The sequence below is a fragment of the Colius striatus genome, chromosome 2 (assembly GCF_028858725.1).
Source record: "Colius striatus isolate bColStr4 chromosome 2, bColStr4.1.hap1, whole genome shotgun sequence".
NCBI lineage: Eukaryota > Metazoa > Chordata > Aves > Coliiformes > Coliidae > Colius > Colius striatus.
The window spans coordinates 9284676-9301273 of record NC_084760.1 but is presented as its reverse complement, the minus strand read 5'-3'; the positions used below and the strand labels follow the sequence as shown (position 1 = coordinate 9301273).

General features: G+C 47.0%; 1 protein-coding gene across 1 annotated transcript; it reads right to left on the bottom strand.

Moving 5' to 3' along the window:
- Positions 1 to 415: 415 nt before the first annotated feature.
- On the bottom strand, positions 416 to 13934 carry CNR1 (cannabinoid receptor 1). The gene is made up of 2 exons (XM_061990370.1): positions 13861 to 13934; positions 416 to 1967 (listed from the first exon to the last, which is right to left on the bottom strand). The coding sequence occupies exon 2, from the start codon at positions 1904 to 1906 to the stop codon at positions 485 to 487; it is 1422 nt and encodes a 473-aa protein (XP_061846354.1). The 5' UTR covers positions 1907 to 1967; positions 13861 to 13934; the 3' UTR covers positions 416 to 484.
- Positions 13935 to 16598: the final 2664 nt, after the last annotated feature.

Below are 16598 nucleotides of genomic sequence, written 5' to 3'. Positions count from 1 at the left end.
TACAGAACCTCTAAAACTCAGCACTGCCGCTTTTTGGAAAGAAAGAAAGAAAAACCTCCTATTACTTACAGACATGAAATACACTTCACACTGAAATGAACAGCATGATCACAAGGCTTTTTGTTTTTTTTTTCTCCTCCTTATTCGATGGTACTGGTTTGGGATGCGCTAGTTTTCAATCAGGTTTTCACCCTTTTCCTTCACGCCCCCAGCCAGCACCATCGCTAACCTCGCATCTTCTCTGTGCTCTTTGAGAACTGAGCTCGAATCCCTAAGTGTAAAACCCGAAGAACTGGCCGACGGTAAATGCTCTTAAGACAACCATTGCTCAGCTTACAAATGACAAACCAAAAAAGTATTACAGGAGGGTACAAACACATTAAGCCATGAGTTTGGTTTTCTCTGTTGTCGATTTGTGGGGTGTTTCTTTTGTTGTTGTCGTTTAAACCAACTCCTTCTCTAGGAACGCTGAGAAGTCTCTGACTTACAAGGCTTCGGCAGTCGTGTCTGTGGAGACAGACATGGTCACTTTGGCAATCTTAACTGTGCTCTTAATGCAGCTCTCGGCAGCCCTGTGCACGTTGCCCGCGTTGTTGGCGTGTTTGTGCTGGCAGTCAGACTCCATGCTGTTATCGAGGGGCTGCGCCGTTCCCTCGCAGGTGGGGAACATGCTGCGGAAGGCGTGTCGCAAGTCCTTGCTCCTCAGAGCATAGATGATGGGATTGACTGTCGAGTTCAGCAAACACAGCATGCTACAGAAGGCAAAGACAGTCTTGATGAGCTTGTTCATTTTCCCAAAGACATCGTACACCATGATGGCGAGGAGAGGGCCCCAGCATATGATTAAAACGACTAGGATAAGGACCAAAGTTTTGGCTAACCTGATGTCCATACGAGTTTGATCGGGCCTAGTGATCTGTACCTTACCATCCTCCGTAGAATGAATGATGATGCTTTTCTGCGTGCCCCGCTGAATCATGCGAACAGCGTGGCTGTGAGCCTTCCACAGTATGTACATGTAGGCATAGACAATGAACAGCAAGAGGACGCTGGTGACCCCGATCCAGAACATCAGGTACGTCTCGTCGATGAGAGGGAATATGTCCGAACAAACGGAATTGAGCTTTTTGCAGTTCCAGCCAAGCAGAGGAAGGACGGCTATTACAATGGCGATGGTCCACATCACACAAAACGCTACGACGGCCTTTGGTCGGGTAACAATCCTTTTGTAGGCCAGCGGCCTGTGTATGGATATGTACCGGTCTATTGCCGTGAGGAAAAGGCTACCTACGGAGGCGGTGAAGGAGGCCGTAACTCCTCCCAGTTTGAACAAGAAGACGTTGGGGCTGTCCTTCCGGTGGAAAACATGGAAATCCACAAAACTGTAGACAAAAATCACACTGCCCAGGAGATCGGCCACAGCCAGGCTGCCGATGAAATGGTAGGAGGGTCTACACCGGAGGCTACGGGAGTGGAGGATGACGCACAGGACGAGGAGGTTCTCTAGGACCGTGAAGGTGCCCAGGGTGAGCGACAGCACGGCGATGGCCAGCTGCTGACTGGGGTTCAGAATCATAAAGCACTCCATATCCATGAAGTTCTCCCCACACTGTATGTTCTCCTCATTATCCTTAAACGTGGACAGGGATTTGTTGTAAAACTCTGTGATGTTGACCTGATCTGAAGGAATAATGCTCAACAGGGGATCATCTCCTGCAGTCATTTTTTCTTGGAAAGGATCACCCCTGAAGGAAGAGAGAGGGAACTTCTGGGGGTAGTATCCCAGCTTGGATGCCATGTCACCCTTCATGTCTTCGTACTGGATGTCGTTGGAGCCCACGTAAAGGAGATCTGTTGTGATTGTTCGGAAAGTCGTATCTGCGAGGCCATCTAGGACTGACTTCATAACCCCAGTCTTGTTGGTGTCAGAGAGACTTGGGGGAGGGAAAAATGCATCGGAGGAAATCCTAGAAGAGGAAAAGACCAGACTTCATTAAGATAAATGGGGAGACAAACTCCACAAATAACTTTGTTGAACCGTGTCAAGCAAAATTGATCTTTCTGTTGTGTTCTGTGCCAGTTTAGTCCCTGCCACCTGCGGGAATCGGGGTGAGTCGAGCACTTAGAAAGAAATCACACGGATTTCACTAAAACTGAATTACACTAAGAAGTAACATGAAAAACACAGGCACGGGGAATTAAGCATTCCACAGGAAAGTAATTTTCATTTCTCATCAAAACCTCCCGAGCCGCTCCACCACAAAGGTATTTTTCTCTAGATCTGAACTTGGCCTCTGATTGCAAAGTGCTTTGCAGACCAATATTCCTTAGCCTTGCTTCATTCAGATAATACCAAGTGTCACTGCAGGAGCAGCATTAACTTGAACGATCACCTTCACTGCTTTTCTTTCAAAAGGTACCAAGGGTTTTGAAAACCTGACAATAGAGAGGGAACGGGGAAAGAGCCATGCACCCGCATCACAGTTCACCCAGTAGACCTGTACACTCAGCATCATCCTGTTACAGAATCTCAGGTCTACTAATATTCTGAATTTGTTATTGCATATTAGCAAAGTAATTAACCTTCAAATATAGGGATCTGGATATAGCTTCATTACTTTATTCCTTCCCTCTGCTAAGCAAATTAAGATAACTAGGATGTTTGGGCTGCATGGTGGCCATGGTGGCTATTTCAGGAATGGTGGCCAGCACTGAGAAGTCACTGAGTGCATTGGTGATCTATTCTGCACAGATCAGAAGCCTCAATCAGAGCAGTCTGCACTTGCCCAGAAAAAAATGGCATCCAGTTTGGGTCAGAGTGCAGCTCTGGCTGATATGGACCAGGACCCACTGCTCCTTGGAGAAGTATGGAAACGTAACTCATCCCACTGGGGATATAACTTGTCCCACCCTCAAAAACATTGTCTCCTCAGAACTAGGGAGCCCAGCAGAAGGTCCCTGGGTATCTAGTGGTCTCTGAGACTTTTCCCATGTTTCTCTAAAGTTTTGCTTGTGACTCAGCAGGCCAGGCCGGTGAAGGTTAAAGGCAATATATGAACCCAGTCCTCCGGAAGACACTACGACCCCAATGCTGCAAACAAGCGTGAGTACACACAACCTTTATGGGAATAGCCTAACACACAACACATACTGGCTCTGTCAGCGTTTGCAGACATCGTTTGCTCATCAAATAATTACATAATTATTAGACAGACAGACAATATTAATGAATGTAACTTTGAGGGTGCGAGAAGAGAGGGAGGGAAATGTCACTGAAGCATACATTAAATTGAAAGGCAGTAATCTAGGACGTAAGTCTGGCAGTTGTAAACTTGGCATTATAACATCAGTTTAAAACCAGAAGTGAAGAATGTGTTATTCATTTGAAAACTACCTCAACCCCCCACCCTAAAATACAATAACACAAGTAGTTCTAGAAACATATAAAGGTGGCTGTGGTATTCTGTTACTCCAGCTTGTTTCTGACAGAAGAAAGACAACCATTTTAATGATTAAAGCCACAGACCCATGTTGAGACGATTATGTTTGAGTGAAGCTTCAAAAAATTTATGCAACTGAGCACTTCTACTAGACAGACAAACACAAGGTAGCTGGGTCCCTGCTGGAGTCATGTTAAGTACAGACTTCCTCAGAACAAGGTGCAAGCCCCAGCGCAACCCCTTACCTTTGTTTGAAATACAAATGAAAGAATAGGAATTCCTGCATGCTCTTTTGAAGGTGGCAATGAGTTATGTGACAATATCACTATGCATGCATATGCTATGCTAACAACACGGTTAATGGGATCAGGAGAGGAGAGTCTTACTCTGAATTCCAATCATTTTTTCCCCTCTGTACTTTTACATTGAGATTATTACTGTAATTTCCACCTTATTGTCTCTGCAAAGAGAGTTTTCTTTGAGAGTACTTGGGAGTTCATTAGTGGTGTAGTTTTAGGCTTTTGGGGATGCAGCTGACATTAATTTTGTTTTTGTTTGCTGCTGGGAAGATCATAATTGGAAATTTCTAGCCATATGTGTGCATGCACCTATTCAAATAGCAGTTGATTTTTATTAAAGTTGCAGTGAAACAGCCACTCTCCTGATCTGGAATTGTACTTTACCAGGATTTGTATTTATTTGGATACTACCTCGTCCCAGTATAAGATACAGCAGTGATCAAAGAGGATTTCCATTACTATCTAGCGAAAGCAAGACTGAACCTTTGGCACTGTGATTATCAGGATGGTCCAGGCCACTGTCTGAGGTGTTGCATCATTTGACATAAGACTGAAAAGCCAATGGCAGAAGCAGTGGTCTGGTACTTGGGTCTTTTCATTTGGTCAGGTGCACATGCCAGTACCACACAAATTTTGGCTCTGAGCTTTTCTGTCCAAGCTCGGACTGGTGACCAGGCACTGCCCACAAAACTGGGATGCTCCACACTACGTGGCTACACTGCTCTTTGCAGTTGGCTTCGATGCAACCCAAAACCACACTGTCCCAAGTCTCATGACCAACTCTATGTGAAATACCCTGGGAGCCTCCCTAGAGAACAAGGGTCCCCTGCTCAGATCCTCCTTCTCTCTGGATGGGACTGGGGTGATAGTTGTGTGCTGCAGCAAAGTTCTCTCACGGGCAGGGTGGCAGAAAGGGAGAACCTCCCTGCTCTGATGGAATCTGCTCTTCCAACAGAGCCTTTGAGTCTCCAAAGCTCCTTAAATGAGCTCTACGACCTCATTCTTTTAAAACAACCAAAACATTGATTAAAGATGAGGAAGAGCCCTCACTGATGCCAGCAGTCAAAACTTCCAATGTATTTCCATGACTGCACGCAGCAATCCAGTCAGTAAGCAACTACCATTACAGAAAAGGATTAAACAACAGACTCAAATGTCAAATATTTTTCATCTTGAAGGCCAGAACCAGAAAACCCACAGCTGAACACCATTTTAGACTTTCCTCCCATGAGCCGGTGGCTGTGGACTGGCAGTGCCAGACCAGCTGTGCAAAGTGACTGCCACTAGATGGAGCGGCTTTTACAGACACACGGCTTCGCTCTCTCCAGAGACTTGGATTCCACTTACCCCCCGGCTCTTTTTTTTCCAGCCTGCTTTACCGGGGTTCAAACATAAGAGATGTTAAAACATCAGGCAATGGCTGAAGGCACAACTTTGTGAGGCTTTGCCTGCAAAGCGAAAGAATGAGTGAAAAGTTGAGCGGGTGAGTCCTACTACTGCCCTCCATTGTGTGGTTGCATAGAGCCTCAAAAGAAGTTTGGATGCTATCAGAATATAAAGACCTTTTTAAGTAAAATATAAGGTACATAATATGCAAAAGGCTGGCAAACTCATCTCAGACAACAGGGAGAATTATATCTCCTCTGAATACTCTCGTTGGTCCACAGGACCAGTTTCCTTGGGATGACTTCATTAAAATGCTCTTGCCTACCTTCTCCTGCTGTTCTAGGGAAGAGGGAAGGATGGAAAGTTTTTAACATTGGCTAAAAAAAAAAAAGGCTGAATGCATTAAAATTTTCAAACCAAGATGATTGATAGAGCAATTTTAATAGCCTGAATAGAAACAGTGAATATTTACGCTCTTCCTCAGAAGGTAATTATGAGCAATACAATGATGCTACTGATAACTGCGAAAACATTGACATGGCAAGAAAAGGAATCAAAACAAGAAAGGGAAATCCACAAGCAAACCTTTCTAAGGTTCTATTTTAGAACATACTTTGATCTCCACGTCTATACATTTCTTCTATGATACCCACAGCTAATCAAGAACAGGCTAAAGGACAAGTATATATAATTGAAACATAGTTTTTCAATCCACTAAAAATATGTAAATACATTCTCTTTGCTTGTAAGTCCTTCAGAGCTTTGCCTGGGACTCCTACCAAACTGGGTCTACAAAGTAGTATCACTGGAGAAACAGCATAAAATTTATACTCGTGTGTCAGCTGAAAAAGCGCTGGAGAAATGAGATCTGCCATAGTAGCTGTTGGCCTCCAGGAATTAGAACTGTCCTATAAAATGAAAATTTATATGGCTAATAATTACCTTATCCCATATGGTGATGAACAACACTGCTTCGAGGGCAGAACAAGGTTTCCAAGCCTCGGAGAAAGAAATGAGCAGCCTGAGAAATGGCACTCTCAGCCACAGTAACACAGAGCAAGAAAAAAACACACACATGTTGACAAGAATGTGAAAGCAACATTATCCCTATCCTGCTTACTCTCCAACACTGTGCTACTCCTGGGCTATAAATGGCAAATATGCTGTCACTCTTAATTCAAGAAAACTTGCATTCACTTCAGTGGGAATTTTGTCTGTGTGAGGAATTGGGAGCACAGGCACTAGGAGAGGAGTAAATGTGGGATGCTGCCTTCTAGTTACAGCAAAGCACTATCAGTTATGGGGTAAAATAAGGCATGCAAGTACTGAACTAAATTTTATTCTTATGTAACATCATGATCTCTTTGGTAAGTTGAATCTCAATTAGCAAGAAACCACAGATACATGGTTATTCGTGTTAATTAACATACTGTTTGCACACTAGCAGGACAAGCAGCTGGATTGTTCTAATTTGGGGGCAAAGTGACACCCCCCCAGCACCCAGCACCTGACAATCTGAATGACAGAAATAAAACCAGAGGGGAAACAGAGTGTTAATAAGTGACTGACAATGTTTGGAAAAGAAGTAATGTTACTTCATCCCTCCAAAGTTTTGTTGGTGAGATGTGTGTCCCAGCTTTAGTACAGGTGATTCGCAGGCACAGAGGCTGTGTCTCACCTCCCAAACAGCCAGGGCATACACATGTGCCTAAGATCAAAGTGCTTCAAAAGCCGGGTTGAAGTCCTGCTGTGCCTGATGCAGGTGAAGGACCTGAACTTTGCTCTCCTGTGAGCCAAGGGAGCGTGCTGGCAACCTCTCTGTTCTCCTGCCCTGCCTCTAAACTGCTCGAGTTGTTCCCTGTTGCACCAAGACTTAAACGTCCAGAAATAAAGACACTGATACTCCAGCAGGCATGGTGCATGCCCAGTAAGTGAGGGGCTTAACTTGAACCCCTTCCTCTGAATTACGGGAACCAAGGATGTGTCTCCCACATCCCATCCAGCTGCAGGGGAAAGAGAAGAATCAGCTGCCCCAACTATCTGTGAAAAACCTCTGAATCTCCCAGGCTCACTCACAAAAACCCCTCAGACTGTGAAACACAACTTACTAAGCACACACTTCCTACCAAGCCGGAGACAAGACAAAGTACCGAAGCCACAAACCGACAAGTGGATCATCAGAGTCACGTTAATGGGAAACTACAGCTACCTGGTCTTCCTGGCTTTGGGGAGAAAAGAGAGGAGGTGGAGATGGCTTAAAACAATGTGGGATTTTTAAGATCTTTCAGGGTTTTCTTTATAGATCTTGCTTTCACCTAAAGACAAAGCTCTGGGAGAGGATGATGAGGCTTGCTGAAATATGAAAGGCTCAGATGAAAGAGAAACGGTGGAGCAAGACCGACTTGGCATTTGCTTAAATCATCTTCAGTTTAAGGACTTGTTTCCCAATAAAGCAGAATAAACAGGTGCTAGGACAAGATTGATAGGATGCTATGGTATTGACATTTTAAAGAAAATGGAAGAGAACTCATTAAGCTGGTCAATTTTCAACACTCAAACTTTTTCACAAACTGGTTTATCTTGGATTTCAATATTCCAAAAGAAATTGCTTCATCTCCAGGCTCTTTTCTAGACATTCTCCAGTGCCAAAAGGTGCAGTCACTTATTACTGCTGAGCACAATTGACATAAATGTTAAATGGAGACAGAGAAGTTCAGACAAGTGCAAAAGAGATGAGGGCTGAACACTCAGTCCCCTGGAAATACTCGTAAGAGGCAGCAGCTTAGCACACCATGTGTAGTTGAAGGGAGAGAAGTCATTTGAAAGAGCAGAGCAGGACATAAGAGACCCAGGCTCCACTGGATGCTAAACACTAAAGGTACCCTGCAGAATGTAATGTCTAGAGGATGAAACTGTGAAAACACATTTATTATGAGAAAAACAACAAAAAAAGGAGAGATAATCACCCCAAGAAAACAGCTTCCACGTAACAGCCAAAGCAGAACAAATAAGATCGAGAATTTGTTGCAGCAGAAAATATTAGTGAGCTTTTTATTAAAAGGTTGATTAAGGATTAGAGACCACAAGGTAGCAAAAACACCAGGCTTAGGGGAGACCTTTCATAAACCACATGAGAGTGCGAGTCTGCCTCCTCCTCCCCCTGCAACAAACTGTGGCCCTAACAAGTTTTAATCAAAAACTTTTCAAGATAGCAAGATGATGCTGAGAGCAAAGGTAATGTGGGTTAAGTGATAGGTGTGAGGGGGATTGGGAGGAGAGGGGAGAGATAACTACTGTCCTCAAACAGGGAATGGGATGTCTCCAGGTGAGACAGGGGCAAATCAGGGAAAAGGTAAGAGAGGGAGACCCAAGTGGAAGGAGTCCCTGGGAGGCAGGGATGCAGATTTCGGGGGAAGAGAAGAATTGCCTTTGTGATTGGCTTGGGGAAAGCAGATCAGGTGAAGGAGAAAACTCACGAGAGAAAACCTCCCTTCTCTTCTGAGCTACGCAAACTTCAGAGACATCTCTGTAAGCTGAAGTATAGATATAGCCAGTGGGATTTTCAGATCTCACCATAAAGAAAGAACAGACCCACTGCTCTGCAGGCAATGACTTGCTCTTTTGAAAGTCCATTTCTGATCTATATTCAAACGGCGAAGGAAGATGCAAAGGGCTCTGAGAAGCCAACCTCGGTAAGGTCACAGAAAAGGACAGACACCGACACATGGGACCGAGCTGGGGACACTCAGGAGAAATCAGCTGAGCAAATCTAGCCAGAGATGTTAATAAAAGCCAAACTACTTAAGGAAAATGAAGTATTGGGCATGGACCTCAGAGCTGGAAAGGAAGAGAGTGCTCAAATGGAGCCACTGCGTGACCTGTACGGTGGATAAATACACCAAAAGGAGAAAGGGAAAGAGGGATTTACAAGCAACGACAGAAAGTCAGTGCACAGAAGGTCAGTAGCACATTGCAAAGCAACACCCCACGCCACCAGCGTGAGCCAATGGATGAAAATACTCACTCCCAATTAAAAACCTGTAAAACATTCTTTCACTTCTGGAGCTGTCTGGCCTTTCAGAAAATTTAAATAAGCTCAGATAAGTCTCTTCATAGCTACATTCAGAATATAATGATATTCAAATATACTGCCTTCACACACACAAACAACTTGTGAAATTATTTGCCAGCATATTAAGCCACTACACCAGATTGCTTGGCAATGGTGCATGTCTTCGAAATATGCAGATGCCTCTTTTTTTCTTTAAAAAAAAAGAGAGAGAGGGAGAGATGAGGAGAAGTGAGAAAGAATTACAGTAGAATCTGATATTCAAGTATCCAGAACAACAAACTGCACAGAGACTCCAAATGATATTACATCAGATTTGGAGAAATACTTAAAAGATACTGGGGGATGAGTTCTGACTTCTTATTTCTGTGTATATGTGTATACATCTATGTATTTATAGGCAAAAAACTTACAGATAGACATACACAAAAGCATACACATGCCTAGAGGAATAACTATGCAAAGTCTCACAAATGCTGCAGTAGTGTTTGTCATGCATAAACGCAAATTCCCAGTGCCAGAGAACAAGCAGATAAGCCAGAAGTGTAGGTACAAAAAGATATAGGCAATAATATCGCCTGTCAAGCATCATTTTTTGAATCCCCTTATAGACAGTCTTCCTGGGGAAAAGCAGGAACCTAAAACGAGTATATCTATCACTGAGATCCTGCAAAAATTATATACAATCACATGGGTACTTATATACACACTCCAAACCTGTGCCAACTAATTTACCAGGCACACACAGAGACCGGACTCCAGTATCAAATTGTCTAAAACGAGAGGCAGAGCTGACTCAAAGTAGTGATTTCTGAGAGTGTATTTCACATATCCACAGCTAATGGGAGGTGGGAGTCCCCCCACAAACCCCTGAGTACAAACTTTGAAAGGTTTCCTAAACTGCAGAAACATGAAAATGACTCCAGAAGGGGCTAGAAGGGAACTGACAGTATTCCCCATGGAACTGCTCCTGCTCAGCACTTTGTAGAGAGCAAACACATCTTTCTTAGGAATATACAACTGCCATAAAACAGGTTAATATGGGATGAGATAGCACTTGATGCCATCTAGCCTTAACCTACAGAAACAAGACAACATCTGAAACATATAAAACATCCAGTTTCACTGACAGCTCAGCCAAGGTGTTAAGGAGTGACATTATCCTAACACCCAGAGGAGTGAAATATCTATTTGATCTGTAATTTAGGTGTGGGTAGCTTTAACAAAAAAAAGAAAAAGATGTTCCTACTGAAGAGAGGCAGGAGTAGGCTTGGTGTATGCAACACCATAATGCCCCTGCATGAGGCACAAATGGCAGAATGAAATGTGCTCCAACCTTATGTTGCAAACCCAATCATTTTTCACGGGCAACAATGGCACCTTTGGGAAAAAAAAAAGGGAAAAGGAAAAAAAAAAGTTCTTTCTAACGAGAAATTGATTTATAAGTCATTATAACCATTTCAAAAGGACAGGTCGTGGCTGGTTCCAGCCATCATTAACAAAGCCATGCACTTTCAAAGAGCACGAGGTCTTGGGGAGGGGGAGAGGAATTCTTATCCCAGCAGCAGCAGTCGGATGTGCGCTTTTTTTGCAGCAGTACAGCGTTGGGTTAGAGAAATGGAGCCGTAAAGAGCGGCACTGAGAAGACAGGTTGTCACATTTTTAACTTTGCATTAATAACAAATGCTGTTGCTGTCTATTCTGGCACATTTGCAAGCTTGCTTTTAAGTACGAAGGGCTGGCATGCATTTCCACTATAGATAGGAAAACAAGAGCAGCCTTGTTATGATTAAAAGGGTCTATTTCCCTCTGCCTTCTGTCTTCTGTGTCCATCTGCACAGCTGCTTTGAACTTGGCCAAATCCCAGTGTTAGGGTCGCCCGTAGCACATATTTTACATCAGCAGCAGACTGTATGAATTTGCTGCTAGAGAAGAGAAAACATCCAAATTCTCACTTAAATGGTCGATGAGTGGTTTGGTAGAGCATTCATCATTTCACACAGCCTAAACTATTTGGGAAATTGCAGCAGAACGTTATCTAAAATCATTTAGTGTTTTGGGAGGAGACTCGGATAAAGCCAATATAGGCATCTGCAAAGAAATTAAGAGACATCACCACTGAGAAAAAGAATTCTGCAGATGCCTTGGTGGCTGACAGCATGACAAGAGAGCAGTCACAAAGTTAGCATCACACAAGTTATAGCAATTTCTCTTAAAATGTGCAGAAGCAGAGAAACAAAGTGAGTGGAAGACAGTGCATGAGACCCGCAGAACCAGGAGTGGCTATATACTTGTAACGTTATTGGACAATACTAAGTGAATCTGTGGGGTTGGGTTTTCCCTTGCCTCTTAATCTCCTTACCTGCCTCTACTCAATAGACAGGAAAGCCATCCCAGCTCTCCCTCTCTCCCATGTAACACTTTCAGCACTAAAATTCCTACTGGAGTGCCAGCCTGAAAGCATTTTGGGATGACCACATTAAAGGCTGAAAGTCAGAACTGGCTTAAGGGGGGAAACAAAAAAAAGTTCTTTGATTTCTAAACTTCCATTGCCCAATCAGAAACCTGTGAACAGAGAAAGGGAAAGAAAGGCTTGCATTGGCTAAGATCTGCCATTCCTTCAGCAGAGCATGAAAGCCTCTAATGGGGTCCTTTATGCAACTGAGCTAACATAATTCACCAAAGAACAACAGCCAGGATCAAAGGCACCCACCGACTCATCCTCACACACTATAACCTCCTTCCACCTTGAGTTTTATAGGTATTTTGATTTGATTACTGTGGGTTTAAGTGTTATGGAGCTGTCTGAGGTAAATACCCAGCAAATAGTTGATTTCTTTACCTAGCCAACTTTCTTTTCCCCCGGGCAATAGATGCCTGCTGGCTCACCGAAACAATTATTGCTTTTAGCAATTCTGCTCTAAAATGTTTTTATTCAAATGATTCTGCCTCTCATTCCAAAGACCAACAGATAATGAAGCAAAGCTGTTCCTGGCTGCTACAAAACTAATTTTAACCTCTAATAAATCAGGAATTACACATTCACCTTCTAAACTGTTTAAAGGTGTTAACGTTCATTTCTTTTACAGCTGATTTAATAAACTCTGCCTGCATAATAAATATTCCCACTATAGTCACAGAGAGGTTTTTTTTCTCCTTTCCTGAGGAGAGAAAACCCATGCTGGCAGGCGATATGGGGTGTAATCCAACAAGAATTAAGCACGCCCAAGTAATTTGTTGCAATGTTGCACATTTTGTTATTAAATATCATCTTAAATACCACTCTGATCCTCTGCATGATCTCGGTAGGTGTGAACAGCAATGCCATCCCCAGCACAGAATGCTATCTATATTCCTTTAAGAAAAGGTGAACAATAACAATGAAAACAAGACGATACGTCTAAGGAGAGGGGGGAAAAAAAGAGAAAGAAACATTACTACACCTTTCACAGGTTAAAAAAAGCCACACTACATTTTCTTTCTTTAAAAAACTAACTTGTAGATACTCAAGAAGGAGTATTTTGCTATGTGGCTCTGTGTTAGGTGCATCTCTTTATCTTCTGAAAGAAGAAATTTTATGGCAAAACTGTTAATATGATCATTTGCTGCCATACAGAAAATAACACCGACACGACAAAGGGAGAAAGAAGATAAACTACGGACTTCATCTTCTGACACCATTTTACTTAATCGAGCTGTAATCACAGTAACGAGCTCTCTCCTACCAAAAGCTTGGTACATACCTCATCCAGGGGTGTTCTCGATGGAGATTTGCAGACGTCTTTGAGACAAAAAAGATGCCCGTTTAAAATAAGCCCATCTGGTCACTCAGAATTATTTCTCAACAGCTGAAGATTTCACATGACAAACACTGCGTGAAGTTTAAAGAGCTCACTCTTTTTCGGCTGATTTCCCCCCAGACCTCCAAATTTCAGACAAAAACAAACCAAGCAACCAAAATCCCTACTGGGATATTCTGAAGATGCTAGATGCCTCAGTGACATCTTTTAACGGAACATCGCTGCGCACGAAATCACGAACCGCCTTTTATTTCGGTTACAGCCTCAACCGGCAGAGTTTGGGGAGGAAAAGTGCGCAGGAAAACCGGGCTGGATGCCACCCGCCGTAAATCACCGGTGAGTGAGGACGAGGGGAGAAACCTCTGATGTCAGATGAGGTCCCGTGGGAACCCGGGAGGCTGCCGGCTCCGCTCACAGAAGAATAGTCGCGCGTTCACCGTAAGGCCACCAGCCTCCCGCACCCCCGCCCGCCGCCGGGCTCCCCTCGGCAGCCGCGGTCTCCCCGTCCTCCGGCCGGCCTCGCGAACGCCAAACCGCGCACCTGGGGACAGCGGCTTTTCCCGAGTGGCCCCGGAGCGCCCTCCGACTCTCCTCAGCCGCCCGGCGTGGCGGCGTCAAGGGGCCGTGCCCGGGGCGAGATGTCCCGGGGAGGGATGCTCCAGCGAACAGCCGCCTCCTCGCCGGCCGCTCCGCCGTCGGGGCGGGCGGTGTCACCCCCCGGACCCCCCGCCCCACCCCCCAAACCGCCCCGCTACCCACGCCGCCGACAAACTTTGAGGGAGCCGACCGCTACCTGGCCCCTGGCCGGGTGGGAATCCGCCGCCCCCTCCCGCTCCCGCCGCCCCCTCGCCCCGCTCCGTCCTTACCCTCCGCACGGCACCGGCGGCGTCCCCCGCCTGCTCCGGCCGCGCCGACCCCCGGCAGGGTGCGGGAGCGCCGCCCCGCCCGGGCACCCCGGCACTGGGGAGCGCCGAGGAGGCGGTGCCGGCGAGGGGAAGGAGGAGGTGGGAGACTTCTCCCCCCACAGCTGCCTCCCCTTCTTCCCTTCCTTCCCTCCCCTCGGCGCCTCCTCTCCGACCACCGCCGCCCTCGCTCGCCGGGCTCAGGCGGCGCGCCGGGCTCCGCCGCCCCTCCGCCGCCGCCGCTCCATGTGCCGCCCGCCCCCCCAGCCCGCCGCCCCCGGCCCTCCTCCGCCGCCTCCGCCCGCCGCCGCCACCTCGGCGCGGGCAGGCAGCGCGGGAGCCGCCGGTCGCCCGGCGCGGCTCCGCCACACGCCGCCGTCGCCGCGTGTCCCCCCCCCGCCTTCCGCCCCTCTCGGGTCCCATTTATGAAGCCCGGCTCCCATCACGTGTCAGAGTGCCTTTTGTCCCGGCCCTGGCAGCGGCGGAGGCGCCCCGCACGCGCGGGCAGCGCCGGGGGAAACGGGCGGCTGCCAAACTTCGCCCCGGAGGGAGGGACACGGGGAAATCGCCGGGGCACCGCCAGGGCGGGCGGGAAGCGGCGGCGGGGCGAGCGGGCCCCGAGCGCCGCGGGCCGTGCCCCCGCGCCCCCGGCCGTTCGCCCCGCGTCCGCGCCGCGGGTGACGGGTCGCCAGGAGCCCCGTGGTGCCGGCGCTCCGCCGCCGTGCCCCGCCGAGCGCGGGGGCTCCGGGCCGGGGGCGGCGGGACGCGCGGGGCCTCCAGCCGGTGCCCGAGGCAGCGCCTCCCCCGGCCCGCTGGGGGCGGCCGGGCGCCTCCCCGCCGCGGTGCTCGGTCCGGCCTCCCGCCCGCAGCCCCGCCGCCCGAGCCCGAGGCGGGCTGCCCCGGCCTGCCGCCCACCCGGCGTGCGGAGAGCCCTGCGGGTGGAGCGCCCAGCGTGCCGCGTGAATTGTAGGGCCGTGGGCCCTTCAGCATGGCTGAAGTCACAGGGCGTCCTTCGAGGCCGAGCCCCTTCCCCGTGCCAGTATTTCCCGGGGAACGCCAGGGCTTTACCGTCGTTTGTTTCCCTTTTCCTCACTAGCCTTGAGCCCTGCCTTTGGGTATTTTGGGGCTTAGGCGACAGCTGTTGTGGCAGCCCTCGGAAGTGCTGGGGAATCCCTCATCTCTGAGGGATGAAATGGCTCCAAAAGCGGACAGGCGATGGGCAAAACCAGAAAGCTGGGCTTTATTCAACAGCCAGTTCCTAAAGACTGTAATATCCATCTGGCTTTCCTCCGTGTGCTTCTGCCTCTGCAGTGTCATAAATATGTATTTGCCTTCAAACGTATTAATAACAGAAACACTGTAACTACTTTTCATTTGACATAAGTGTCTAAAGGCATGAACTGGTCCATCCACCACGTCCACTCAACTCTACGCGGGTGAGGGTTAAACATTTCAGGTGGCTGTATTTTTTAGGGTTGCTCAACTGGCTGATAGTTTTCCTCTTGAAGGTTTTTAGAGGCCCCCAATACTCAAATCTTGGGGTTCCATCAGGAAGGTTCATCTGCTGAGGAGCACAGACTCATTCTCACAAGCCAGTGTTTTTTCCTTGCATCTAGTCCCACAGCGAGTCTGCAAGATGGTAATTACCGCTTACATTTTTTCCACCGCTGGCTCCTTCTCATGGTAATCGTTACCTTAACAAGAAAGGAGATCATTTGAAATGGCATTCCTGTGAGAAAAATGGAACAGAAAAAAAAAGGCCAACTTGTTGGTGCCCAGCTCGGGTTTCTGATATTAGTCTGTCTCTTTGGTCATTCGGAAGTGATGGTGTGTGAAAACAACTTTATTTAACACTGCAGTAAATCAGAACAGATTTCTCTTTGGCTGTGCATTTCAGAAAGTACTGACTTCTCTTCCTCGGAGGGCTAAGATTTAGTTCTTTGAAAAGGTGGGTACTTTTGCTTTTACCATGAACATACCAGGTTAAGCTTCTCTTCCACATTCATGGAGGGAGACGTCTTCTTGCCAAAGGCAAGTCACATCCACTGGACATCACTGGATTAGAATGATCACACAGAGAGAATTTAAGGGCAACATGTTGCTGCCTGTCCCACCTCCACATTCATGCCTTCTCTAAAGATCCCCATCCTGAACTGGGAGTGACTCCAATCTCAGGGTAATCCTTCTTTCTGTCGCTTCTAAACTCGGATGGTAGAGAGGGAAATTGCGGTGTTGAGCATGTAGCCGTGCCCACACACTGAGGAGTTTTTTCCCCACTCCCCAAAATCCCCCACAGTTGCTACTGCCAGTTCAACCCACAAGCACAGCAGTTCCCCAGGAGACAAGCCAAGCCAAAGGTGATTCAAGCACCTGATTCTCAACCTTCTTTACGGTGGGGTGTCCTGTGACCCCCCTCATGCCTTTCACGCCCCAGCTGCTTTTCCAGGATCTTGCTTTTAATTTAGCAAGTTGGCAAAGGGAAGGTTGCTGCAATCCTGTGGCACCTGTTCCTAGTGGAGCTGGTTGGAAAACCTCTGAAAGAACAGCTTTCCACTGGAAAATGCAACCCTGTCAAAATCGAAGCGCTTTGCAAACTTGTGACGGTTGCACTGAAAATGTCATTTAAAAAAGAGTAAGTGGCGCAGGGATGTTCCAACAGTGTGGGAACATCTCGTTTTGACATTTCCAAGCTAAATGTTTCA